Source organism: Furipterus horrens, unplaced genomic scaffold, assembly GCF_987537825.1.
Source record: "Furipterus horrens unplaced genomic scaffold, mFurHor1.1.pri manual_scaffold_3, whole genome shotgun sequence".
Classification (NCBI taxonomy): Eukaryota; Metazoa; Chordata; class Mammalia; order Chiroptera; family Furipteridae; genus Furipterus; species Furipterus horrens.
The window spans coordinates 71,379,177-71,401,481 of NW_028327173.1; the positions used below are offsets into that span (position 1 = coordinate 71,379,177).

General features: G+C 35.6%; 1 protein-coding gene across 1 annotated transcript in view; it reads left to right on the top strand.

Annotated features, from left to right (window-relative positions):
• Positions 1–22,305, top strand: part of CCDC18 (coiled-coil domain containing 18) — a 118,638-nt gene that overhangs the window by 28,280 nt on the left and 68,053 nt on the right. Inside the window, exons 13-20 of the mRNA XM_090269744.1 lie at positions 2,595–2,818; positions 4,508–4,618; positions 5,061–5,192; positions 8,857–8,991; positions 9,358–9,435; positions 15,208–15,324; positions 17,992–18,159; positions 21,395–21,537. Of these exons, the coding sequence (XP_090125870.1) occupies positions 2,595–2,818; positions 4,508–4,618; positions 5,061–5,192; positions 8,857–8,991; positions 9,358–9,435; positions 15,208–15,324; positions 17,992–18,159; positions 21,395–21,537 (1,108 nt within the window). The remainder of the gene's footprint in view (positions 1–2,594; positions 2,819–4,507; positions 4,619–5,060; positions 5,193–8,856; positions 8,992–9,357; positions 9,436–15,207; positions 15,325–17,991; positions 18,160–21,394; positions 21,538–22,305) is intronic.

Genomic DNA, 22,305 nt, shown 5'->3' on the forward strand with positions numbered 1-22,305 from the left:
ACTTTATCTGCCCTTCCATTCCAAATGATAGCTTTGCAGAATAGAGTAATCTTGGTTGTAGGCCCTTGCTTTGCATCACATTGAATCCTTCTTGCCAGTCCCTTCCTGCCTGCAAAGTTTCTTTTGAGAAATCAGCTGATAGTCCTTTAGGCACCTCTTTGTAGGTAACTCTCTGCCTTTCTCTTGCTGCTTTTAAGATTCTCTCCTTATCCTGAACCCTTGGCATTTTAATTATGATGTGTCTTGGTGTGGTCCTCCTTGGGTCTAGCTTGTTTGGGACTCTCTGTGCTTTCTGGACTTGTATGTCCATTTACTTTGCCAAATTTGGGAAGTTTTCCTTCATTATTTTTTCACATAAGCATTCAATTTCTTGCTCTTCCTCTTCTTCTGGCACCCCTATGATTTGGATGTTGGCACGTTTAAAGTTGTCTTAGAGATTCCTAAGCCTCTCCTCATTTTTTTCAATTCTTGTTTCCTCATTCTCTAATGGTTGACTGTTTATTTCTTCCTTATGTTCCAAATCAAAGGGAAGTTTCCTTCCCTTTACCATTGGTTTTGTGTGGATTTTCCTTCGTTTCATTTAGCATAGCCTTCACTCCTTCCCTTATGGGTTTGCTCTATTTAAGCATATCTGTCAAGCCTGTGAGCATCTTATCACCAGTGTTTTGAACTCTATGTCTGTTAGGTTGGCTATCTCCTCGTCTGTCTCACCTTGACAGGCTCCTGTTTTTCTTTGCCTCCGAGTCCCAGATAAAGCTGTTGCACCTGTTGCATTGTAAGGGGCGGAGCCTTAGGTATTTACCAGTACAGGTGACCTGTTTCACCAGGTTGTGGCACTGTGTGTTGGGGAGGGGTTTGAGGGGGAACAGTGCCGCTTGCTCAGCACTCGCCCCTTTTCCAGGCACTTCTCCAATTTCCGAATGGGACTGGTGCCTCTCTAGGTGTTGCCCTGGTCATCATTTCCAGAGCGGATGGGTCAGTGGATGTTCTAGGACCTTTGTGGCCCTTTAAACAAGTGGACTCTGCTGAGAGACTGGCAGCTTCTTCCTCCACCCCAACCCACACTGGTTTGCACCATCAGAAGCAATGAGGCTTTATTTTCCCCAGCACTGGAACCATGAGCTGTGCGGTCTGTTCTGGTACTGGGAATGCTCCCGAGGTGTCTGTCCCTAGTTTTTAAAATGTGTGACTGTGCTTTCTGCCAGCCTGCCACTGCCACCACTGCTGCCACCACCACACTGTGTGTTTCCTCCTTTCCCTGGCTCCGTCCCTCCTACCTGTCTGGATGAGTATTTCTTCTTTATATTTTTGTTTGTTGGACTTCCATGCAGCTCAGTTTTCTGGAACTTCTGGTTGTCTCTGCTTTTGAGGTAGTTTATTTCTTCTTTGTTGTGGAGGGAGATGCAGTATATCTCTCTAGGCCTTCCTCAACTTACCTTAAAGTGAAAGATTGTTGATTTTAAACTTTTTTCTGATATAAATATTTAAGGATATACACTTCCCTTTAGGTAATGTGTTAGCTACAACCCACTAATTTTTATATGTTGTCTGTTATTTTATTCAATTCAAAATATTGTATATGTCTTGTGTGTTTATTTCCAAATATTGATACTTTACATATATCTTGGTTATTAGTGATAGATATTAGGGGGTTTCCATTAAACGGCTTAGTTCATGAATGAACCAGATTTATTTTATTTGTTTTTAAATCCTCAACTGAGGATATGTTTCATTGATTTTTAGAGAGAGAAAGGAAGGGTGGGAGGGAGAGAGAGAGAAAAAAATATTGATCGATTGTTTGCCTCTTGTACACGTCCCGACCAGGGATTGAATCTGCAACCTAGGTATGTGTCCTGCCCGGAAATCAATCCTGCAACCCTTTGGCTACAGGATGACTCTTCAACCGACGAACAATACTGACCAGGATACCAAATACATTTTTCTTTTTTTTCCTCTTCCCCTTCTGGCACCCGTGTCCAAATACATTTTTGATTAACTTCAGTTTAAGGAGACTGGACAGGGTTTATTGCTTTATTAACAATTTTTTTAAAGATTTTATTTATTTTCAGAGAGAGGGGAAGGGAGGGAGAAAGAAAGAGGAGAAACCTTGATGAGCGAGAGAAACATCACTTGGTTGCCTCTCGCACACCCCCAGCTGGGGACCTAGCCTGCAACCCAGCTTTTACCCTGACTGGGAATTGAACCGGTGACCTTTCATTCACAATCTTGCTGTCAATCCACTGAACCACACCGTACAATGATTGTTTTTTAACAATGATTTCCATCCAAAAAATTGGATTTGTAACGGTGGAGAAGGGCACTTTCTGGTACAAAGGAATAGTTTTTTGGGGCTGAAGGAATAGTCTAGTAAAGTGAGTGATTCAGAAGAACTTATTCCCACTTCATTTGTTTAATTTAGAGAATACCTTACTTTCCATGTTCTTTCATTATATTTACCTTATTATATGTCTCATTCTCCATTTCCTTTACTATTCTTTATATCAAAAACTAAACTTTATGATTAAATCTTTTAACATTGTAATAGGTTTTTTCTTCAAGTTTACACAGAACAGTTTTCCTTTTATTTTTACTAGCAGAAAGTATAAAAGGTCAAAATCCACCAACCATTAACAAGCAATATGAAAGAGAAAGGCAAAAACTTGCTTCTGGAATAGAAGAACTACGTACTAAGTTGATGCAAATAGAAGCTGAGAATTCTGATTTGAAAGTTAACATGGCCCACAGAACTAGTCAGTTTCAGCTGATTCAAGAAGAACTGCTAGAGAAAGCTGCAAACTCGAGCAAACTTGAAAGTGAAGTAAGCTTGAATTAACTTTATATGTACTAAATTTTCATACAACAAAAAAGATGTCGTAGGGTTTCATTAAAAATTGTATGTTTAAGTCCGGTTTTACACATCAAAAAAAATTTTTTTTTTAGAGTGGGAACGAGAGGTAGAGAAACATTGATTGGTTGCCTCTAGTAGGCACCCCAACAGGGACCAAACCGGCAATCCAGGCATGTGCCCTGATCGGGAATCGACTCTGTGATCTTTGGTCTGTGGAACAAAGACCAAACAACTGAGCCACACTGGGCAAGCAGTTTTAAATTCTTTTAAATTTATTTTTGGAAACCTTTGCATTTTTGTCCTGTGTTATAAGTAGGACTATACACTCTAGGATACTAAAAGATCTAAATTTGGCGGAATTTATACTGTGCTGTACTTTATTATTTCTCCTAAGTTAATACAGGTAATACATGTGTACAAGTAGAATTATTGGATTATGCAATTGGAAGAAAAGCAGTGGTAATAAAGGATTTCAAATATTAGCAAATAGCAGAACCACATAAGAAGCCTGTTAAACACGCAGACTTCTGAATCCTATCCTAGTGATTTTGACTCAGCAGATACTGAGTAACACTCAGGAATCTGCATTTTTAAACACTGCATGTGAATCTGGTGCAGGTAATGCTATGGATTGCATACTGAAAAGAGGAAAATGTGTGTTTTGTGAATATCTGATCTTCTTTGCCACTGAGGACAGAGCAAGGATGCCTCATTAGTTAATTGTTGACACAGACCACATGTGTATGTTATACTCAGCCTTCAAACCAGAGGCTGCAGCTATCTAGGGAGACACTTTTTAAAATTCTCATCTTTTTTTTTTTTTTTTTAATATTTCTTTATCATTAGAGGGGGGGAGAGAGAGAGAGAGAAACATTGATTTTACTATTCCACTTATTTATGCCTTCATTGGTTGATTCTTGTATGTGTCCTGACCTGGATCAAACCCACAACATTGGCTTATCGGGATGATGCTTTAAGCAGCCAGGGCCTGAGTTCTCATCTTAAAGTTTATAGCCAAGGGAAAGACCTGTGGCATAGGAGCTTACTTAAGTACTGGAAAAGGGGAGTTAGTCAGTTTATAATTACATCTTTAGCTTACATAGAAAATTATCAAGTACTGAACTTAATAACTTTTTTAAAAATTAAAAAATTAGCCCTGAGCAGTATGGCTCGGTTGGGTGTTAGCCCAAAAACCGAAAGGTCTGCCATTTAATTCCCAGTTAGGGCACATGCCTGGGTTGCAAGCTTAATCCCCTTTGGGGGCACTTATGAGAATCAACTGATCAACGTTTTTCTCCCTCTCTTAAAAAAGAAAAGAAAAATAAATAAATAAATAATTGTAAATTACAAAATGAGCACATCTTGTTGAAAATACAGAAAGGGAGAATGGTGAAATAAGACATTGATAATTCTACCACCAGAAATAACTATTGTTAACATTTTATTATACTAATTTTAGTTTTTAATAGCTACTTTTAAGAAATGGGTTAAGGTATAACCCTTTGTGGGCATAGGAGTCAGAATTAAATTACTTATATATTACATACATGGAACAAACTTTGTATCTGGTCATTCCTCCACTATGTGTTTTTCTTATAAATTGTCACCTTTTTAAGTAATTTTGAAAATAATTTTTTATTTATTTCAATTTGTTTTCAGATGACAAAAAAATCTTCTCAACTTTTAACTCTAGAGAAACAACTGGAGGAAAAGATAGTTGCTTATTCCTCTACTGCTGCAAAAAATGCGGAACTTGAACAGGAGCTTATGGTAAAAATTACTCCCCCTTTTTTTGCTACAACTTTACCATGACTTTTAAGGCACTTCATTTGTGACAGCATGTCTGTTTTAGTATCATTATTATATAATTTACCATATAGGAAAGTATAAATTTTACTTAACTCTTGTTCTTTTTTTTTATTGTTGATCTGTATTTTTAGGTTTAATAGGCTTATATGCAACTGTTATATATATTTCCTCATTTTTTCCTAGTAGAGTTGAAGGAAATAGTAATAGTTCTTGGATATTCTCAATATTTTAAAGTACTTCAATTTTCCCATTTTGATGTAATTTTTAAAATAACCATTTTGTCTTTTTCATAAATATTTAAATATTTTTGAAGTTTGATATATAACAAACTTAATGCTTTACTAATTACTTTCATGTGAAACTAGCTCTCAGTTTTATTCATTAAGTGTTTTTGTATTTCTAGGAAAAGAATGAAAAAATAAGAAGTCTAGAAACTAATATCAATACAGAGCATGAGAAAATTTGTTTAGCTTTTGAAAAGGCAAAGAAAATTCATCTTGAACAGCATAAAGAAATGGAAAAGCAGATTGAAAGAGTAAGATATTAATGTTTTTACAATGAGATATAATGTATATTTAGAATATGAATGCTAAAAATTAACTTAAATGTTACTTGCCCAGCTTTCTGTTTTTAATGTGAGGAAATAAAGACATTAAAAAGTTATTGGCAAGTACTATAATTTGAATGCCATTACTCTGAATCAATTATAATGCTTTCTTATATAGTATGCTTGCCATTTCAGTTTTAATCATTATTTTTTGACATTATCAAACTATGAGTGATTCTATAGACTTTTTCCCACTGGAGGTATAAATTTCTTCAAGATTGGTTGAGAGTAGAAGCACTCTTAACCGAGAGTGAAAGTAAGTAATCAAAACAAAAGTAAAGAAAAAGGTGTCAGACCAAGAACACAAGACTTAATAAAAAATAGATCATATGTATGTGCTTAACAGCAGAATGAGCAAATGAGTAAAAAACTATAAGCTTGAAATATAGAGAAAAAAGCATTATCCTGTCTGAGCAACAGAGAAAAAAAGATTTGGAAAAAAAGCTTCAGAAAAAAATGAACAGAGCCTCAGGACATGTGGGACAATATCATAAGGTCTAACATGCATGTCATCAGAGTCCCAGAGAAGAGAATAAGGTTGGTGCAAAAAAGTATTTGAAGGTATAATGACTGTAAACTTCACAGTTTTGAAAACTTCCCAAATTTGGTGAAGGAAATAGACATACAAGCCCAGGAAGCACAGAGAGTCCCAAACAAGCTAGACCCAAGGAGGACCACACCAAGACACATCATAATTAAAATGCCAAAGGTTCAGGGTAAGGAGAGAATCTTAAAAGCAGCAAAAGAAAGGCAGAGAGTTACCTACAAAGAGGTGCCTATAGAACTATCAGCTGATTTCTCAAAGGAAACTTTGCAGGCAGGAAGGGACTGGCAAGAAGGATTCAATGTGATGCAAAGCAAGGGCCTACAACCAAGATTACTCTATTCTGCAAAGCTATCATTTGGAATGGAAGGGCAGATGAAGTGCTTCCCAGACAAGGTAAAGCTAAAGGAGTTCATCATCACCAAGCCACTGTTATATGAAATGTCAAAGGGACTCACTTAAGAAAAAGATCAAAATTATGAACATTAAAATGACAGCAAATTCACAACTATCAACAACTGAATCTAAAAAATACAAACAGAATCCAACTAGAAAACCAGAATGGGAACAGAATCATAGGTATGGGGATCATTTGGAGGGTTATCAGCTGGGAGTGGGAAGGGGGAGAATTGGGGAATTGGTGCAGGGATTAAGAAGCATAATTGATTGGTACAAAATAGAAAGGGGGAAGTTAAGAATAGTATAGGAAAGGGTGAAGCCAAAGAACTTATATGCATGACCCATGGACATGAACTAAGGATGGTGGGATGGCTGGAGGGAAGCAGGGTAGTGGGCGGAGGGGAGCAAAGGGAAAAAGAATTAGGACAACTGTAACAACATAGTCAATAATATATACTTTAAAAAGAAAAATAAATAAAAATAGGTTTTAAAAACAAAGGGGAAAAAAAGAAAAAGAAAATCCAGAATTATAGTTGGAGATTTCAACACTACTTTTTTATGTAATCAATAGACTAAATAGACAAAAATATCAACAGGGTATAGAACTCACCTGAACAACAGTGTCAACCAACTTAGCATAATTGATATTTATACAATATTCCACCAACAACAGAATATGAAGTCTGTCCAGAAGGTATCCAGCCATGTAATATGAAAGAGACATTTATTGAAAAAGATACCAGAAACATGGTACATAGGGCAGTGATGCCTCAGTTCCTTTCAAAGTAGGCACCTTGGGACCTCACACAATTCTCCTGATCACCATCCCCTGCCCTATCGTGTTTTCAAGAATCTCATCCATGGTTTGAAATCTCTTCCCTTTCAAAGGTGATTTTAGTTTGGGGAAAAGCTATCAATCTCAGGGTGCCAAATTTGGGCTGTAGGGGGGCTGAGTCACCTGGATGTGTTGATGTTTCACAAAAAAACTGCACAGGAAGTGATGCATGAGCACGCACATTGTCGGGATTAAGGTGCCAATCACCAGCTGCCCATACCTGTGGCCTTCTGAATCATCCAAATAGTTTCTGCAGAAGAATGTTCAAGCTTAATGGAAAATTTGATGCAGAGTCATCGCTCTACTCATTCAGTCATTTTGAATGCGATGGCCACAGGGTACACATACTCAACAGCATTTATTGCCCCCACTTACTGGTACAGTGAAGTCAACATTGTTCACACATGCACATTCCAGTTCACTCTCCTTGGTTGCCAGGTTACATTGATGTTGCGCAAACCATTCATGTTATATTAACAGTGGTTGGACTTTGTTTGGATTGACTTCGTGTATATTCTTCTCCAGTGCACCTGAAATATTCACCAACATATACCATATGCAGGTCAAAATAAATTTTATCAAATGTAAAATTAAAACTATACACTGAATGGTCTCTGACCATAATGGAATTAAACTAGAAACCATTAAGTATCTGAAAAATCTCCAAATATTTGAAGCTAATCAACACACTTCTAAATAATCTATGGATCAAAGAGTAAGTCTCAAGGGAAATTAAAACACTTTGAACTGAATGAAAATGAAAACACAACATAAAAATTTGTGGGATGCAGCTAGAGTACTTCTGGGAAGCTTATAGCATTAAATGCATATATTAAAAGAAAGTAAAGAAAATTAATAATCTAAACTCCCAGTTTCAGAAACTAGGAAAGGCAAGGCAAAATCAACCCAAAAGAAGCCAAAAGATGCAAATGATAAAATGCATATTTGAAAGAACTGAAATTGAAAAGAGAATGTTTGTAGAGTAAATCAGTGAAACCCAAAGCTGGTTCTTTGACAATATCAACAAATGTATAAACTTCTAAGCGGTCTGCCCAAGGAAAAAAGAGAGAAAACACAAATTACTTACCTCAAGAATGATAAGGGTATATATCACTACAGACCCTGAAAATATTAAAAGATTAGTAAAGGAATACTACAAACAATTCTGTGCACATAAATTTGACAACTTCTATGAAATAAACCAATTATTCAAAAGACACTAATCATAAGACATAAATAAACTGAGTAGTTCTACATGTATTTAAAAAAATGGATTTGTAGTTTAAAAACTTTCAAAAAAAAGTTGCAGGCCCATATGTTTTCACTGATAAATTCTTAATAAACATTTAAGGAACTAATAACAATTCTACACAATCTTTTGCATAATACAGAAGAGGAAGGATCACCTCCCAACTCATTTGATGAGGCTAGGATTACCATGATATCAAAATAAGGCATAGATGGTATCAAAAAAGAAACATAGACTAACATACCTTATGAACATTGAAGCAAAAATCCTCAGCAAAGCTACATTACATGTTGTTCGTGGATCTACAAATGTAGTATTTAAAAGCACAAAAAGCATGTATAATTTCAGCATACTGTTAGTGAAGGAGTAAAGGGATGAGATATGGGTATGTGATTTCATTTCTTCTTTAAAATGAGGAAAATAAAGAAAATTTGGCAAAATGCAAAAATTATGTAATTTCAGTAGTAATTCAATATGAGAGTATTAGATTTCTTTTTGTATATTTAAATGTTTTAAAATTAAAAAATTTGACATAGAAGTTAATAAATCTTATTTTTATGTTTAGCTTGAATCTCAGCTAGGGAAGAAAGACCAACAATTTAAAGAGCAAGAAAAGACTATGTCCATCTTGCAGCAAGACATAATATGCAAACAACATCATCTTGAATCACTAGACAGACTCCTGACAGAAACCAAAGGGGTAAACCATCTTAATAAAAATCCTGTTTAAAAGCTTACCAGTGGCCCTGGTGGGGTGGCTTGGCTTGCTGGAGCATTGTCCTGTACACCAGGGCACATACCTACGTTTTGGTTTTGATTCCCCAGTCAGGGCACATACAGGAGGCAACCTTTGGATGTTTCTCTCTCTTCCCCTTCTTCCTCTCTCTCTAAAACCAATAAAAATGTAGCCTTGAGGGAGTATTAAAAAAAAAAAGCTGAATAATATTTTAAGTTTATGTTTCTATAACGTACCTTTACTTCTATCAGTTGTCTAACAGCATGTTAGTAATGCTAAAATATTTATATGCATACTTTTACTTTTGCTTACTGATATGTATGTTTTCAGGAAATGGAAAAGGAAAATATGAAGAAAGATGAAGCTTTAAAAGCATTACAGAACCAAGTGTCTGAAGAAACAATCAAGGTTAAGATGCTAATACTTAAAAAAAAATTTTTTTTAATTTTTTCCTTTTTTTTATAGTATACTTTATTGATTATGTTATTACAGCTGTCCCAGTTTTTTTTCCCCTTTGCTCCTCTCTGCCCAGTACCCCCCTCCCCTCCAGCTATCCCACCTCCCTTAGTTTATGTCCATGGGTCGTGCATATAAGTTCTTTGGCTTCACCCTTTCCTATATTATTCTTAACTTCCCCCTGTCTATTTTGTACCTACCAGTTATGCTTCTTAATTCCTGCACCATTTCCCCGTTTCTCCCTCTTCCCCCTCCTATTCTGGTTTGCTTAGTTGGATTTTGTTTTTAATTTTTAGATTCAGTTGATAGTTGTGAGTTTGTTGTCATTTTAATGTTTATAATTTTGATCTTTTTTTTCTTAAGTAAGTCCCTTTGACATTTTGTATAATACTAGCTTAGTGATGATGAGCTCCTTTAGCTTTACCTTGTCTGGGAAGCACTTCATCTGCCCTTCCATTCTAAATTATAGCTTTGCTGGATAGAGTAATCTTGGTTTTAAGTCATTGCTTTTCATCACCTTGAATACTTCTTGCCAGTCCCTTCTTGCCTGCACATTTATAGTTGTTCCCGAAGTTCCTAAGCTTCTCCTCATTTTTTTCAATTCTCTCATTCGCTCATTCTGTACTGGTTGACTGTTTTTTTACTTTATGTTTCAGATCATTGATTTCAACCCCAGTTTCCTTCCCTTCACTATTGGTTTTGTGTGGATTTTCCTTTGTTTCATTTAGCATAGCCTTCACTTTTTCCCTTATGCATCTGCTGTACTTAAGCATATCTGTCAAGCCTGTGAGCATGTTTATCACCAGTGTTTTGAACTCTGTGTCGGTTAGGTTGGCTATCTCCTTGTCACTTAGTTCTCCCAATGGAACTTTGATCTGTTCCCCCTTTTGGGACATACTTCTCTGTCTCCTCATTCTGACAGGCTCCTGTGTGTTTGCCTCCACGTCCCAGGTAGAGCTGTCACTCCTGTTACGTTGTAAGGGGTGGAGCCTTAGGGATTCATCAGTACAGGGTGACCTGTTTCACCATGTTGGGGTGCTATATATGTGGGAGGGGTCTGAGAGGGAACAATGCTGCTTGCTCAGCACTTGCCTCTTTTCCAGTCATTTTTCTCACTTTGTATGGGATTGGCGCCTCTCTAGGTGTTGCCTTGGCCGTCATTTCCAGAGTGGGTGGGTCTGCGGATGTTCTAGGAACCTGGGGCCCTTTAAACAAGCGAACTCTGCTGAGAGACCAGCAGTTTCTTCCTCTCCCACAACCCTGACTGGTTTGCGTAGTCAAGCAATGAGGCTGCGCGGTCTGGTCTGATGCTGGGAGTGCTCCCCAGGTGTCCCTCCTGACTATTTATAATGTGTGACTGTGCTTTCCGCTGGCCTGCTGCTGCTGCCACCGCTCCTGCCACCACACCATGTCCTCTCTGCCCCAGCTCCACCCCTCCTACGTGTCTGGATGAGTATTTCTCCTTTATAGACTTCATGCATCTCGATTTCCTGGAACTTCTGGTTGTTTCTAGTTTTGAGGTAGTTGTATTCCTTCTTAGTTATGGAGGAAGATGCAGCGTGTCTGTCTACCCCTCCATCTTGGCTGGGAGCCCCGAATTCTTCTGAGCAACCTCCTAAATATTTTCTTAATGGAAACATTCCTGTGGCTTTTTCACTTTTTTCTATAAATTAAAAATTGTTTATATAAAAATCAATTAAGAGGTAAATATTTTACCTAGGTCATTGAACTTAGTTTCCCTAAATATATTTTCTTCAATATGATCTTAATTTCAATTATTCTTTATATTTTTTTAACATTAGCTACTTATTAACGTTACTAGTAAAGAATTAACAGAGAAACTGAAGGGAGATGAAACTATAAGTAGTCCACTTTTGTTTCTTTTTACCTGTTCTAAGATTAATTAGGGGATAAATTCAGAATTTCCAAATAAAATGCAGTTTTGAGGCTCATATATCATTAAGCTTAAAAGCATGAGATTTGGAGCTATTTGACTTGGGTTTCAGTTCTGGCTTCAGAGTGTTTACTAACTCATTGTAACCTTGCCTGCCTTATTTATGCTCTCTGAACTTTAATTTTTTTTATCTGTAAAATAAGGATAACAATAGTGTGAAAATTGAATTAATGAGATACATAAAAGGTCTGGCATACACTAAGTTACTCAAGGTATAATAAGTAATTACTATGTATTCAATATTTTCTCATTTGCATTTTTAGTGTTAAAAATATGTCCAAACATACTGCTACCTTTATTTTATCATATAGAGCTTGAATATAAAGGATTTTTAAAAATTGATGTTGTTAGTTCTTTTTGCCTAGTACTCTGTTTTTAATCCATTTTGTGACCTTGTATACCCTTATAAACAGTTATAGGTTTATCTATAACTTTCCTATAGTATTTTCTAACACTTTTAACATTTCATGCCATGTCAGTTTATTTCCTCATGTAACATTAACCTTTAAGTTCATTAACATTAAAAAAAATTACTGTACAAAGGTTGTAGGCATGAAATAATTTTATTACATAAAATTTGTATTGCCACTTAACTCCTGTTTTTCTTTAAACATCTAGCCAGTCTCTTGGTAGGTTATTTCTTCATGTTAACAATCAAATGGAAGAATAATCAATGGAAGAATAAATTGATGTTGGGTTTTATTCCTTTAGTAACTTTAATAGTTTTGCTGTTATTGGGGGAAAAGTCAAAATTAGAAACAAAATTCTTATGACTCAAGCTGTACTAAATGATTCTTAACATATAGGATATTTGTAGCAGCAAAGTAGAAGTTTGAAATCTAGTTTTCTTTTCTTGTTTCAGTTTGTTCTTTGCATAAAAATATTATGAATTTTCTACCTGTAGGAGAGTTATAAGGATCATTTTAAAGCTATATCACTTATAAAAGTATGGTGTAGCTTCTAGCTTAATGAGAGCTACAAGATTGATGTAAATTCCAAACAGGTAACAAGAAACCAGTAAATTAAAACCATTATATTGCCTTCTATTAATTAGAAAATTGAAAAAGTGCTTATTAAATTTAGAGATTTTATTGATTGATTGATTGATTTTGGTTTGGTTTGGTTTGGTTTTATTTACCACTCTAGATTCTTTTTTCCTCCCCAAAGAAAATTGTAAGTGGAAAAGCAAAAACAAAAAAGAAGAGCTCAGGTGCTTTTGTTGAAGAGCACCTGGTTGCCCCCAGACAGTGCCCTAAGGAGGTTTTTGGTTCATCAGAGCAATACAAATATATATATATATATATATATATATATTTGTAAGTCGTTTGTCTACAGTAATGATGTTTATTTATATGAGATTCAGAGTCACAGGTATTTGTTTTTTATTAATATTTATTAATTTTAATGCGTTACTAATTTTAATGGTTTATTAATTTTTAATTAAATTCCATCCTAAAAAATATTGAAAAAATAGTATAGAGAATATCTTTGTACCCCTCACCTAGATTCACTGTTTGTTAAACTCTAGTTATACTTACTTTGTCTCTGCACACATGTGCACACGCACACTTGTGTTTGCACCCACCTGATCCCAACCCTGCTTACACACTTCCTTTTTGTCAGGCTACCTGAGAGAAGGTTGCAGATGTCATAACGCTTTACATCTTTAATACTTAAACTTGTATCTCCTATGAACAGAATCTTTCTCCTACATGACCACACCACTCTGCCTACCAGAGAAAGTAAACAGTAATTCAATAACACCGTTCAATACACAGTCCATACTGAAATTTTCCCAATTATTTGAAAATGTTTTTTACAGCCTGTTGCTCAAAACGTGGTCTATTGACTAGCAGCTTTAGCCTTACCTGGGAACTTGTTTGACTTGCAGAGTATCTGCTCTGCCCCATACTTATTGAACAAAGAGGGGACTAAGGTGAAGCAGGTGAGGGGCCTCTAGTGCAAAATTTAAGGAGATACTTAATCTCAGAGTTGTACAAGTGGAAGGTTCAGAACTTGGATGACCCTGAGTGCCCCCTTAAGTTCTGAGCCCTCGCCACCTTCCTTACATCACACTAGTCCTGGCCTTGTTACTGAATCAGAAGATCTCAGTGGGGTGTCCAGGTGATATGTATGCCCAGTAAAACCTTGGTTTACACTACTTTAGCTTTGGTACTTTTCTTTTTCCAGTCTAAGACTTAATTATAATTCATGTGTTGCATTTGGTTCTTTAGAGTCCCCTAAACTTACTGTCTTTTATTCTTCATAACATTGAATCTTTTGAAAAATCTAACTAGAATACCACATAGGTTATACTGTGTTCCTCCCCCTGCTTCACATCAGGAGACACATAATGTCAGATCACCCCATTATTGGAATTGCCAATTTTGAGACCTTATTTAAGGTGGTTACTGCCAGATCTCACCATTTTAAGGACACATTATTTTCTTTATAATAAAATGTGGGCTGCTTCTTGGAGACCATTGAATACATTGCTTCTCAACAACCTTATAACCATTGGTTTTAACATTTAGTGATGAATCTTGCCTGTGAATGAGTTTTACATTGTTAATTATCAGGCAGTGATATTCCAACAGTCAGATTTTATTTTTCTCTGTGTGTAGAAGATTATATAAGTACCAATGCTCATTCTCATGCTTAAAAAAGAAAACTTGCAAGTATTTACATCTCTCATAAAACAAATATTATTAGCCGTAGCTGGTGTGGCTCAGTGGATTGAACACCGGCCTGACAACCAAAAGGTCACCAGTTTGATTCCCAGTCAGGGCACATGCCTGGGTTATGGGCCAGGTCCCCAAGTAGGGGATGCGCGAGAGGCAACTACACATTGCTGTTTCCCTTCCTCTCTTACTCTCTCCCCTCCCCTCTCTCTAAAAATAAATAAAATCTTTAAAAATACATATTAATTAAAAATTATTACTAGGGCAACAGTTTATTAACAAAGATAATCATTCAAAATTACAAACTTTTGCCCTGGCCAGTGTGGCTCAGTTGGTTGGAGCATTGTCCTGTAACCGAAAGGGTGCAGATTCAATTTCTGGCCGGGGCATATGCCTGGGTTGTGGGTTTGGTCCCTGGTCAGAGCACAAACGAGAGGTAACTGATCAATGTTTCTCTCCTTGTCTTTCTCCCTCCCTTCTCTTCTCTCTAAAAAGTAAAGTAATTAATTAAAAAAACACATTTTCATTTTCTTACTGACTTTAACATATTGAGAATATTCACACCGTAGCATTGTTAGCATGATATATCACTTGGTACTTACTTTTCCATTTTTCTTCATCAAGGGAACTTAAGGAGTTGGCTTAAATACTGCTCACCTTTTTACGTTAAAAAAGAAAGGTGTTTGCCTTACAGGTTCTTAGTTGGCTCGTCTGGCTTGCCAATCTTATCGCCCAAATACCCATTTCCAACACATTCATACTTTTGATACGCTGAGCTCCTGCCCGCTTCTCACTATTCCCTTTTATAGTGACTTAGCTCTGAACGTACATCTTCTTCCTGGAACACCCTTTTTCATTTGTTCAAGTCCTCTGCTTTATAGGACTATAGTCTCTGGTTTCCTAGTCTCCAATGAAAAATTAGTTTTTAAATAAATCTCTTCTGTAATTGCATTTTATATCCGAAGTCTGACCAAATAGTTACTGTTTGGAGCAGTGAGTTAACATTAGGACACAAATCTGTAAAATATCGAGCATATAATAAATACTTACTGTTAGTTGATTTTTCTTTTTTGCATTATTTCTGCATAGGTCAGACAGTTAGATTCAGCATTAGAAATTTGTAAGGAAGAACTTGCCTTGCATTTGAATCAATTGGAAGGAAATAAGGAAAAGTTTGAAAAACAGATAAAGAAGAAATCTGAAGAGGTAAGGGAATATTTTCTTCATATATATAATATTTTCAAGTGATTTCTTTTTGAGATTTTTTTTTCAAGATGCTTTACAAGTACATCCTTAGGTAGCTGATATAAAAAAATCTTTTCAGTAAAGTGGAAATTTTAATTTTACAATCTTTTAAAAATAAACATTTCAGTGCAGCACAAAATATGACACTTTAAAATAAAATTCTGATACTTTTACATATTTTTAGGGAACCAGAAAATTAAATTAGTACTAATATCACAAAGTAATTCTAATATAGATGATTAATACTTAGAATGTTATTTTAGACTTAGAGGTACAAAATTCTTAAAGTATTTTCCATTTTGCTTTTGTTTCTTCTTGCCTGAAGGATTGAGAATTAGAAGTTAACTTTATTGAGATGAGTTTCTCAGATACTAGAAGATTTTTCTTGACTTATTTGTATCCTCACTGTCTACCCCTTTGCTTTCAACATAATAGGTACTTGCTAAATGTTTGCTCAGAATAATCTTTGAGGAATTCCTATATTTCTTTGTTAGAATTTATAATACAGGATGGGCAAAGGTAGGTTTACAGTTGTGAGTACATGAAACACAGTTTATTCTTGTGTTATTGTGTTTATTTTCCATACAAGCAGCTGTAAACCTACGTTTGCCAACTCTTGTGTGTGTATTTAAACCTTAAAACTATGCTTAGAAATAGCCCCCAATAAGTCTTTGTTAAGTTGACTTGAATGTAGCAGAAAAGTACAACCAGAAAAACAGAAGCCCTTCTGTATATTTAAAATGGAGGGAACTTTTTACAGAGAAGTAGATACACAGGTGATAGAAGAGGAGAGAAGCCAAATGAAGCATGCTGAGGTGACTCAGCGTTTATCCTAAGCAAATTCCTGCAATACACAGAGCCCAGCAGGAGGAAAGTGGAGGTCGATCTAAGAGCAAATATGTAGTTGACCAGCACTTCAGACTTAGATGCACTATGTAATTACAAAACTTCAGAGGTTAAAAAAAAGAGAATCGTTATATTTTATATGGCCCTGTCTTCTTCCTTCTACTTCCTTCCATGAAGGTTTTTATGGCATGTTTGACAGATGGGTATATATATTTCTCTACTCCAATATATGGAAATTAAATCGCCTAAACTATGGATACTTTGACTTTTTAAAATAGGAAGGTCTTTTTTTTTTTTTAAACCATAATCTCCTATAAAATATTATTTAGGCACTTATCCTGGTGCCCTCAGCTACAGTACAGCATAAAAGGACCTAGGAGAGCTGGAATCTGGAGACAGTGTTTATAATAACATCATTCTTAGAAACAGCATCAAGAGACTAGGTAGATAATCAACATTTACCTGAAATTAACTTACAGCTTTTTTTCAAAACAGCTGAAAATATAAACCTAGGTTCAAACTGAATTATATTTATTTACATATATATATATATAACACACACACACACACACACACATATATATATAAATATTTTAAATTTTTTATTGTATTTTATGTAATAATGAGTGTCTTTGGATTATACATGAATACTAGATAAAATTAATTGTAAAGTAGATCTTATAATGTAAAATTTTGACGTTAGTTATAGTAATTCCCTTAGGAAAACCCTATTCTCTGAATATAATAACTTAGAAATGTATTTTTCTACTGACAAAATTAAGTAAAAAAGATTAGCATAAGAAAGAACTATAATAATAGGATTAGAGATTGGTTGCCTGTGATATCTAAAGTTCTCCAAGTTTACAGCGTTATCATATAATGAAGAAATTTGAAATATAAAGAGCTTATCATTATGAGCAAAGAATGTTTGGCCTCTTAAGCCTTTCATGATGCTGATGAATGTTCAGCTGTTGGATAATTAGAACAAAGAACCAAGTCAGTATTCTCTTCCACTATTTCTTAGAAGTTTAAAATTCCTTTCTTTTTTTAAGAATGATAATTATTGGAAAGATTCTTTGCTTTAAAGAATGGCTTTATTTTCATTCATTTTAAAGTAGTTATTACATAAGCAACAGTAAGAATTTTTTTTTTAACTTCTATTAGCATTTATTTTTGGCTGAATTTGCCCCCAGGCCATAAGCTTTTTTTTTTTCTTTAGTTTATAATGAGATAACTTTTTCTTTTCTGCAACCTCCTCTTCTGGTTTAGGAACAATTTGCTCTTTTTCAGTAGGATCATGTCAGTGCGGCTTCCTGTGTTCTCTTCCTTCTTCTGGGAGGGGTCACATAGAACATGCTTCATTCTGAGCAGTGAAATATTGTAACATCTGCAGTATTTTTGCCCAGGGAAGCCTGCTTATGATTCAAAGATCAAGATATTTTAGGGGGGCTGGTTACACAGGAATAGCTATAGTATTAAAATTCCAGTCTCAGAAAAGAAAACCATGATTCAGTGTCCTAGCCAGGCAAAACAGTCTCAGCTCTTAGAAGATGTCAAAATCCACATTCCCAGACACTAGCCAAGAGCCAACTCTATAAGCAGTCCCTTCTAACATATCTCCTCATGAGAAAAATGGACCTTACCCTTCCACATAATAACCTATAGCCATAAACACAATTGTCCCACATGATAAGTGGATCATTATCTATAAGGCTGACAGCTTTGACATTGTGTTGCTTTTTATTTGAAACATCATTATAATTCATTTTATACATTTGTTAGGTATATTGTTTACAGAAAGAGCTAAAGATAAAAAATCACAGTCTTCAAGAGACTTCTGAGCAAAATGTTATTCTACAGCATACTCTTCAGCAACAGCAGCAAATGTTACAACAAGAGACAATAAGAAATGGAGAGCTAGAAGACATTCAAACTAAACTTGAAAAGCAGGTATATATTATTGGTCAGAATTGTTTTACTTATATGAAATAGAAATTTTTACAATTGAAAATACATTTTTGTTATATAAATTGTGTTTTAGCCTCAGAGTTCATATTTTAAGAAATATTCTATATTAACATTGTAAAATGGATTAAGTTCTATTCCTGTGTAATGCAATCATATAACAACAAAGGCCCACTTTGTCATTCCATATAACTTAGTTTTAATTTAGATTTCTTTCTCTATCTCTCCTTTCTTCTTGGACCTGAATATAATATCTATATGAATCATCATACCTTCCTATTTTTTCTTTTTGGATCAGAACATGTGTGATAATCCCTAAAGAAATTCCAAAGCAATGCACTAAAAGAAAAATCCCAAAGTCTACTACTTGTTTCTAAAATTAAGTTATTCGAAACAGTCTTAGGAAAATTTATACTAGTATCTACTCTTTGCTCTTTGATTTATTACCAAATTCATCTGAATTCTTCAGACAGATATTTCACATCTTTTGTTATTTTTCTCTTCACACTTTATAGAAATGTATAAATTAGAAAATGATGGTTCTGTGTAATCTCGCTACTATGTATTCTGAATTCATCCTCAGCCTCTCCAATGGAACTAAAGAATCTCCTCTCAGTACATTCAAACATATCAGGCAGGTATTATGCATTTTCTTTTTTAGAGATATCACTTCCATAACTCTCTGTCCCTTTTATTAAAAGTCCACACCTATTGCTTCATAATGCCTGATGAACAAACAGCCTTATCCTGCAGCATTTCTTAATCTCATCTGTGTGAGATTCCCACTTCCTAGATTCCTTTTCATTGACTATGGGTTTTACAGGATTGATTATAATTCTTGTTCCTTGTGGAGTTGTTTTCATTTCTCTAATGGTTTTATGGTTTTTTTCTGTTTCTTATTTTCCCCCTAAGTCTGCCAGTTCATTTGTATTTTTCATTTGGTAATTTTGTTTCTTCATGATCTTTATTTTAAGAGATTTTTGTGTTCTCTTTAATTTCTTTAAGGGTCTAAAGGAGATTATATCTAAAAATTTCTTCAGTAGTTGGAGTAAATTTTTTAGCAAATACTTTTCTAACTTTCATTTCTGTTCCACTGTGCACAGGTTCTATGCTATGTTCTTTCTGATTATTATTCATTTTTAGATACTTTCTGCTTATGAGTGTGCTTTTTAATTAATCAGAGAGAAGGTAGATTTTTCATGGTTTCATTCCCTTTTTACCCAGGTACTATTTTGATTTTATTCTTGGAACTTGAGTGGAGGGGTGAGGGGTTTCTTGACCAGCAGGACCCATGGCATGGATGAAAATGACCCAGAAACTGTCTGCTTGTTCTGGGGAGCAAAGGGTGAGCACCTCTTTGAGGAGAGAATGCTCCAGACCCTTCCCTAGTGTCCAGATTTATTTAGTAGCATGCATGCAAGGAATTCTGCCAAACAGAATGCAGCCGTTCTGCCAAATGGGATGCAGATAACTTATCTACAAAGCCGTGAACATATTATGTGAAGGTCAGCCTGGCGCCAAATGATTGTTCTCTTTTTTATTACTTCCCTGTTATTTATCAGAAGAGTGTGACTCCCTGAGACTGTTTTCAATCTGTTTTCTCTGCCTCTGTTTTCAGGACATTGTGTGGGGGGGGTCACAATTTTCTGAACCAATGCCACCCATCCCCCAAGAGGGGGTGGGTATTAATGATTCATAATCTGTGTTTAGTTCTTCAGTGACAACTTTTAGAAGAACAGGGAGGGTATTAAAGTCATTATCCAGAGACTAACTTTGAGATTCTAGTCATGTAAATGTTCATTGAAAACACAAGAGTGGCTAAGATTTACTAGGGAGAAAATACAGAATGAGGTGTGAGAAGACTAACTTGGACAAATCTCTGAGAGATGTGGTACATGGAAGACAAAGTAAGTATTTCATGAAGTAAGGAGTGATAGTTGGTGTCATGGGCTGCTGAGGTCAATGTCAAGTAAATTGAGTGTTGAGAAATAGCCCCTGGAATAGCAACGTGGAGGTCACTGATAGCATCACACTATTTCTCTCCATTGGTACAGGTTGGGAATGAATGAGAAGTGAGAATGATGCAGGCAGCATAGAACTCTTTGAGAAGTTGGGCTATAATGAGGAGGAACGGGTGGTAGTTGGAGGGAGGTAGAAGTATGAAGGTATGAAGGAAATTTTTAAATATATTTTTTAGGATTTTACTTATTTATTTTTAGAGAGAGGGGGAGGGAGGGAGAAAGGTAGAGAAACATCAATGTGTGGTTCTCTCTTGCATACCCGCAACTGGGGACCTGGCTTGCAACCCAGGCATGTGCCCTGATTGGAAATCGAACTGGTGACTCTTTGGTTCACAGGCCAGTGCTCAATCCACTGAGCCACACCAACCAGGGCTGAAGGAAAATTTTTTATGATGGGAAGGTCTTGAACATGTTTACATGGTAATATAAAGAAACCAGAAGAAAGAGATTGAAGGTTCAGCAGAGAGTAGAGATAGTCAGTAGTATGAGGTTCCTGAGGAAGTGGATAGGAACTGAATCCAGAATACCTATGAAGTAATTTGACTTGTATAGAAGGAAGAATACATCCTTCACTGTAGCAGGACAGAAGGAGGAATGAATATGAGCAGATGCAAGTTATGTTGGAAGCAAGTGCAAATTATAATGTTTGAGGGGAGATAGGAATCTAGGACTCTTTCACTGGATGAGCCAATTTGTGGAGAGGAACATGGTTTGACCAGAGAAGAAAAAACATTTCAAATGAGGATAATGAAAAGGAGAATTTTTACCATTATTTTGTTTAGTTCTTTTGTAGGTCTTATTTTAGTGTTATGATGTGACCATTTCTATAAATATGTATATGAATGAAATGTCTTTAATATTAAAAATTGTTTTGCTTTTTATATTTCAAAACATTATAGTAAGTTCTCATTTGACATTCCAACCTTCAGTTGGAATAGCAACGAAACCAGTTTTACCATAGGCTAAGTGTTACGAACAAGAGTTAGGTTCCTATGTACCTCATCAGTGTTATGATGAAACAATGTTGAATGAAATGACGTTATTCAAAGACCTGCTGTAATTCCTGGTCTACACTTTGATTTTTGTAATACATTTTGAAAAATGATAAGCTAGTCAACAAATTTATGTAAATACTTTTCTTCTGAAGAATGTTGAGCTGTGACTCAATTTGAAATACTTACTGAAAACTGCTTTACAAGGTATCAAAACTGGAACAAGAGCTTCAAAAACAAAAGGAAAATTCAGCTGATAAGTTGAGAAAAATGGAGGAGAAATGCGACACAGCCACACATGAAGCAGATTTGAAAAGGCAGAAAGTGATTGAGCTTACTGGTACTGCCAGGTAAAATGAATATGATAGTTTCTATTTATCTTCCTCTTTCAACATTGATAGTATCTTAGTTTCAATATTAGCATATGTCCAGTGAAGCTTTTGCTTGAGGACTTAATTTCTCTAGTCTGTATTCCTATAGCATTTTGTTTGTACCTCCCTCATAACCCTCCTACTGTAAGTCTCTTAAGATCAAGATAATATCTGGTTTGTGTTAAGGGTCCTCCTACAACAATTAGCGTAATTCCTTATACCTCGTAGACACTCAGCAACTGTTATAGTGATTTGAATTATGGAAAACATTAAAAGTTGCAGGCAAAGATGTACCCATATACAGGAATGCAGTCGAATTGTTTATGAGGGGTAGTAACTTAATAGAATAAAGCATAGGTTCTCCACTTTGACTGAACCTTGACTGAACATTGAAGTCACCTGAGGAGCTATAAAAAATACTGATGCCCAGGTCCCGCCTCTAAAGATTCTGATTTAATTTGGCTGGGTTGGGTCCACGCATCAATTAGTCAACAGAGGGCTCCATGAGTTGAAAGCTAGACCCAGCCTCCTCAGACCTCTTCTATGTTGTCAACAAGAGTTGACATAATTAATAATACGCTGATAATTAGACCATCATTCTGCCAATAGGAGGCAACAGTTAACTTACACACTTGAACTAAAACCACATGTCACCAGGCTTTCTCTCCCCTACTGATAGGAGTAAAGATAAAGTCTTTGTGCCTTGAGGAGGAACTTGCTTCCCCAGATGCCCTCAACTCTCTCAAT